This window comes from Buceros rhinoceros, unplaced genomic scaffold (assembly GCF_000710305.1).
Source record: "Buceros rhinoceros silvestris isolate BGI_N320 unplaced genomic scaffold, ASM71030v1 scaffold29600, whole genome shotgun sequence".
NCBI lineage: Eukaryota > Metazoa > Chordata > Aves > Bucerotiformes > Bucerotidae > Buceros > Buceros rhinoceros.
The window spans coordinates 4,290-10,942 of NW_010389470.1; the positions used below are offsets into that span (position 1 = coordinate 4,290).

General features: G+C 55.8%; 1 protein-coding gene across 1 annotated transcript; it reads left to right on the plus strand.

The window, feature by feature from the left end:
* Positions 1 to 133: 133 nt before the first annotated feature.
* FOSL2 (FOS-like antigen 2) lies at positions 134 to 6,090 on the plus strand. Its single transcript, XM_010134450.1, has 3 exons — positions 134 to 384; positions 4,102 to 4,209; positions 5,581 to 6,090. The coding sequence occupies exons 1-3, from the start codon at positions 145 to 147 to the stop codon at positions 6,088 to 6,090; spliced, it is 858 nt and encodes a 285-aa protein (XP_010132752.1). The 5' UTR covers positions 134 to 144.
* Positions 6,091 to 6,653: the final 563 nt, after the last annotated feature.

The window sequence follows — 6,653 nt, forward strand, 5'->3', positions numbered from 1 at the left end:
GTGTTCCTTGGGTCCTCACTGGTGCCGCTCCTGAGGGCCTAGCTGGTTTCTTGGTAACCGCTTCTGTTCTGCTTCCATTGACGGTTCCTTCTCCTCTCTCTCCCTTTTCTCCCCTGCCTTTCCGTCTAGAAATTTCGAGTAGATATGCCAGGATCAGGCAGTGCTTTCATCCCTACGATCAACGCCATCACAACCAGCCAAGACCTGCAGTGGATGGTCCAGCCCACCGTCATCACCTCCATGTCAAGCCCTTACTCTCGCTCGCACCCCTACAGCCATCCGCTGCCCCCGCTGTCATCGGTGGCTGGACACACGGCCCTTCAGCGACCTGGTGTGATCAAAACAATCGGGACCACCGTGGGCCGCAGACGAAGGGACGAACAGGTAACTGTGGTGGGGAGAGCGGCTGGGAGGGCCTTAAACGGGGGGACAGAGAATACACCGCTGTCATCGGTGGCTGGACACACGGCCCTTCAGCGACCTGGTGTGATCAAAACAATCGGGACCACCGTGGGCCGCAGACGAAGGGACGAACAGGTAACTGTGGTGGGGAGAGCGGCTGGGAGTGCCTTAAACGGGAGTACAGAGAATCCCCCCCTCGCCCTCTGTCGGGATCTCCCAGTCCCGTGGGACAGTGCTGCAAGGTGCTGGGATTTCTCAAGGCGACGCAGGGTGTAAGGTGGAGGGTGATTTTCTCACTGCTTCCTCATCGTACAGCGAGACTTACCCAATCTCCATCAAACGCTTTGCATCGCTGGGCCGCATTGCGGCTTGGTTTCAAAAGCAGGTGAAACTCTGAAGTTCAAGCCCTGGGTTTCAGTTTGAGTGTCGCTGACACTCCAGGCAGAAGGAAACCTCTGAGCAAGCAGAGCAGCTTTTACATAGGTCCCATACGTATCTGACACCGAATTACATCAGCCGGTGGTTCATATCTGCTCTGCGGCAGCTAGTGCTGCTCCAGGCTCGCTTTTGGGTGATACCACCAGTTCCAGCCAGCATCGTGCCAGGAGGAACAGCTTCTCTAGCGCACCTTGTCTCTGGTAGCAGGAACCTTCTGGATGCCTGGGGTCTAAATCCACCTTCCCACTACAAACATGCAATCACTTGGTCTTTTTACAGTGGTGAGGTGGGCATCCCGTAAGCAGAGATCCTTCTGCTCAACGCAGTGGCATGTTCATAGCTGGGACGGGGTGGCTTGTGCCACTGCTGCCCTGTGCTCAGCCTCCTGAGGGGGTTATTGAGCTGGGACCCTGGATCCCGTGCCGGGGCAGGGCAGTGGACTAGATGCAAGCATCTCATCTTCTGGAAGTCCTTTCAGCCCTGTCAGCCTCTCCTTAGTAAGGAACAGCCTTGTCCAGGGCTGTCTGGTGAATAGCGATCCACAGTGCTAGGCTAATTTCTTTTAAAATAGAAGAATCTGAATAATCCAGATCTCCCTGACTTGTTCCCAAGCAGCGGTTGTGTGGGTCGCTGCAGAGCGGTGTGATGAGACGCGCTGCACGCCCTCAGTACACCAGCGCACGCTACGGCGTGAGCTCTGTTTCCAATCAGACCAGCCCTACTTTTACTTCCACGTCATCTTGTTTTGATTCACAGTCTGATTGTGTTATGTGGAGTCGCTGTCTGGCTTAGACCGAAGAGGCAGGGAAGGGGTTAAAGTCACCTGTCCAGAGTGAGCTGCAGCTCCGTGCAGGGAGCTAGTGCCGGGGCACTGAGGACCCATTTTTGGGAGGAAGAACGGGGCAGCCCTGGGGGTTCCGGTGCCAGCCCTCCCCACCAGCTGCAGCTACCTCCTGGTTCCCTGCACACAGGGCTGGTGTCCAAAGCCAGGGAGGCTCTCACAGAACTGGGGGAGTAATTAGCAACAACTAATTTGCTTGACAAATGCTGCCTCTGTGTTCACAAATTGGCCGTGAAGAGCTCGCCATATTCTGCGCGCTATTTGTTGTTTGTTCAGGGTTATTTGCGGAAGGATGCCTGCCAAGCGAGCCCTGGCCCGTGGCGTGTCTGCAGCCCTTCATTGTGGGTCACTGAGAGCCAAGTCTGTTTGAGTAGACACGTGCTATGGCGGTACCCGGGCACTTTACTGTCGCTCTTTGGCTCAGGTTTCTGCTGCTGGTGCTCTGGACACCGCATCGGAGTCGCCTTTTTGGAAAACGTTGTGTAACGCTTTAGGAAAAGAGCCTGTGTTGAACACTTCTGCCAGTGAGTGCATGTGTCGGGCTTGGACGGGCTACAGATAACACGTGTGGCAGGGGCACGAGGAGCACCGGATCCGACTGCTTCCAAACCAGCCAGCAGCTGCTGGCAGAGCGCTCTTTATCAGAGCCGGTGTAACGCTGAGCACGTCCAAACTGGGGGCTTCAGCCCCCCCGATGGGACTTTGGCAAAGCGTAGCCTCTGAGACTGATAAATCGAGACTGGCCGAAGGCCCTGCGAGGAGAAATTTCAGTCCCAATATATTTCAGCGGGGTCTGTGCTGGTAAAGCCAGCAGCAGCTCTGTGCGAGTGCTCGATGCTTTGCCGTACTGCAGAGACCTGTGCGCAAATACATCTTCACCCGGCACGCACACGGGCTGGGAAGTGAGCAAGAGCTGCAGGGGGAGAGCAGTGCCTGCAGGGGCTCCTTACTGGGGGAAGACCCCAGAGCCCACCAGCTGTTGCCCAGCAGGGTGGAGGTGCCCCCGCCCCAGGTCGGAGCACTGTGATCGGCTGACGGAAAAGCTTTCAGGCCCCAAACCTGCGTCCTGAGATGCCAGGAGCGCCCGTGTCGCTCGGCGCTCATCTGGGGGCTTGCGCTGCGGGCAGGAGAGATTGCAGGTGTGGACCGGATCCCCCTGCAAAGCAAAACCGAGCAAGGGGAATGCCCAGAAGTCGAAGTGAGCCCCCTGAAATGGCAAAGATTGAAATTAAGGAAATAAAGCAAACCAAAACAAACCGGAATGAGGTCAGAGTAAAACTACCACTAAAAAGAAAAAAGAGTGATTGTCTCTTTCGCGATTTGGACAGCCCCTGGAGATGTTGGAACTGAAAGCTCTTAAGAAAAGGTTTTTCTTTCCATTCTCCGCTGGCACTACGTGAGACCTGACACGTGCCTTGCAGGCACTCCTTCCACTTTTGTTTGCAGTCACCCGGCCAGGCCCCCGTGGCACACGCTGGCCTGGCGAGGCTGGAGCGCAGGGCACGAGGTCGGTCCACAGCGGAGGAGGATGCGTGGCCAAGCGCGTGCCTCTCATCCCCACGGTGGTCTCTTGGTACTGGTTCCCGCGTGCCGCAGCAGCGAGCTGGGCCACACCATCCCTCATCATGAGCTGCCGTGCCGGCTGCCCGGCCCCGGCAGGCGTGCCAGCCTATCTGCCCCTGCTGAGATTTGTAAAACCTCATCTCAAACCCCAAGAGCTAGGCCTGGCTTGGCCAGATCTTGCGGGCTCCTGCTCGCTTCCGCTGGTTTCGCAAGTGTCGCTTGATGGGTTTCTATGGAATTGCTCCTGATTTACATCAGTGAGGGTGTCAGCTGGCCACAGGAAGCCCCTGATATTGCTGGAGCCTTGCCCGCTGATGCAAGAGGCGCAGTGTGCTATCTCACTGAGTGCCTGAAAATCTGAGGTCAGCTTTTTGGGTGGTATACATCACTGTTGCTTCATGGACTTTATGGGAACTCTGCTGATTTCCCTGTCTTCCCCTCCGCTCCATCCCCAACCTTCAATCGAACAACTATTTTTGTGTGGGAAGCAGCAGATTTTTTTCTTTTTTTCAAGAAGGAGGCACTTACAACATCGTGCTCTGGTTTTGCTTAATGTACCACCCAAGTTGTGAAACAATCAGAGCATCTTTTATCTGTTTGGCCGCGGTGCAGATTCACCGTCCTCTTACACAATCTTCCCCCTGTTCCCCGCTCCATCTTCTCCTCACCCTTTGCTAAGACCCGGTGCAGGCAGAGATACTGTGTGCTTTCATCTTCTGCTGACCTCAGGGGAGAGGGGGAGTGCTCGGGATCCTGCTGGATCAGGCCTTTCTCCTTTGTGTGGCGGGTAAATCCTCTCAGACTGCAAGGAGTGCCTTGCTCCGATCTGATTGGGTTTTCTTGGCACTTGCCCACAGCTGTCACCTGAGGAGGAAGAGAAGCGAAGGATCCGGAGAGAGAGGAACAAGTTGGCAGCTGCTAAGTGTCGTAACAGGCGTCGAGAGCTAACCGAGAAACTCCAGGCGGTACGTGCTCTGCATGCGTTTCCCCTTCCTTGTCACCCGCCCTTTGGACCAGCATGAAGGGCTCGCATGTTCGAGGGAGATGCTACAAAACAGACGCTACCTTCCCCTTCCAAGGCTGCCCAGCGGCGGTGTTCCTCCATCAGCAGTGATGAGGGCTCGGGCCTGGTGCTCGGGAGCCTGAATTCCCCCGGCTGGCTGCCCCAGGTGTCCGAGGAGCAGCCTTCCCCTCTAGCCTCCCAGCTAGCGCAAGGCTCCCTCCAGAAGTGGGAATGGAGGTGCTGGGTGCCTCAAAGGCAGGCTTTAGGGACAAAAGCACTGGAGAAGAGCAGGCTCGCCTGACGGCAGCAGGAAATGAGGCAGGTGTTCTGCGTCGCTACCAAAGCTGCATCCTGCAGGCTAGCTGTGCTGTGGTGGGGGGTCTGATTCCCTGCACAGAGGAAGCCCTGCAGAGATGGAGAAAGCAGGCATGAGCCCCAGAACCGTGGGGTGGGTAAGGACCAGCTGAAGAGGAGGCAGGGCTGGGTTGTGTTGAAAGAGGCTGGAGGGAAGACGGGAGCGCTCCCGCTCAAGAGCCATCCTGGGGCTGGTTTTATTCGATGATCATAATTACAAGCGCAGCAGCAGCAGTGAAAGCACACCAATGAACCGTGCTGCGGGAGGCATTCCCAGTGTCGGGGAGGCAGGACATCCTACAGGAAGAATTTAAGGCTCGTCATGACTAAAGGATAGAAGGTGAGGAGTGCAGTGCGGGAGGTCGTGTCCGGAAGGACCAAGGGTGAGGTCTTTGTGAAATGCTAAGTTCCTCACACAGGAAGGTACTAATCGCTCACAGATTCACTATGAGCTGTCAGCGTGATGTGACCATGGGAATGGTAAATGTGTGATCCCTAGGATGCATCAAGGGGTGATCCAGTGGAGATGGAAGTGTTAGTCCTTTGCGCAAGTGTCAGACCTAATCTGGACTAGGCACTAGAGAGAGAAACCAGGAACAGTTTAGAGATTGGGGTACACTGCCTCAGTATTACTTACCTAGCACAATAAACGTCCAGAGGAGATCCGAGTCCTCGCTGCTAAGGAGTCTGCCAGGCAGACAGCAAGGGACAAGGGGGAAGTCATAGGTTGAGCCAGACTGGTAGATGCTGGCAGTGAGAGAGCGAGCTCATGAGAAGACTATTTGTAAAGCTTCGATGGATGAAGTAGACTTGTGAAACCCACCCCAGACTCTTCATAACCCAAGCAGGCACGAGGTCATTGCCAGCTGAGCACCTTGTATCCGCCCATGCCAGATGGGAACTGGCCTTGGTGGCCATGTTCCAGACGAGGCCCAGTTCCAGAGCCTCTGATACTGACTTACTCCCCTTTCATCTGCAGGAAACTGAAGTGCTGGAGGAGGAGAAGTCAGTGCTGCAAAAGGAGATCGCTGAGCTCCAGAAGGAGAAGGAGAAGCTGGAGTTTATGCTGGTGGCTCACAGCCCTGTGTGCAAAATCAGCCCTGAGGAACGTCGGAGCCCACCATCCAGCAGCCTTCAGAGCGTTCGGACTGGAGCAAGTGGAGCGGTGGTGGTGAAGCAGGAGCCTGTGGAGGAGGAGATCCCGTCTTCCTCTTTGGTTCTTGACAAAGCCCAGAGGTCTGTCATTAAGCCCATCAGCATTGCTGGAGGTTTTTATGGGGAGGAGGCACTCAACACTCCCATTGTGGTGACCTCAACACCAGCCATCACTCCTGGCTCCTCCAACTTGGTGTTCACCTACCCCAACGTGTTGGATCAGGAGTCTCCTCTCTCCCCGTCTGAGTCCTGCTCCAAAGCTCACCGGAGGAGCAGCAGCAGCGGTGACCAGTCCTCGGATTCCTTGAACTCTCCCACCTTGCTGGCATTGTAATCCCCCTGTGGCCCCCCATTTTACCAATGTGTTACACCCCCCCCACCCGAGCACCGTGGGGGGAGCCCCCCTCCGTGGAATTAGAGACAGGCACAGGATCGTTCAAGCACAAGCGCAGCAAGAACAAGGATGGGGAAGTGCTGCAACTCCAGGAAGGAGAGTGAGGACCAACACCAGCTCCCTGGAGGCAGGGAACAGCCAGGGTGGGACTGACGTGCCAGGACTGTTTGGAGAGGGTGATGTCCCCTCTGTAGGGACTGCCTGTGGAAACCTCTTTGTGGCCGTAGTGGACTTGGGGAGCACTCCTGGCCAGCACTACAGGCGAGCTGCAGACAGTTGCTAGCGGTCCCTTTCCTGTGTGAATTGATCCCATCGGTTGTGCTCTGTGCTTAGATCATTCTGGTTAGCTGATCTTACAGATTCTTCCCTCTCTCTCTCTGCGCTTACCATTTCCAATGTTGTCGATCCCATGACATTTCATCCAGTTGCTCTGAAATCTAAAGGCTTGTTAGAATCTTCCCCTTTGGGACAGGCTGCGGGAAACACGTATGGTTGCCCAGGCA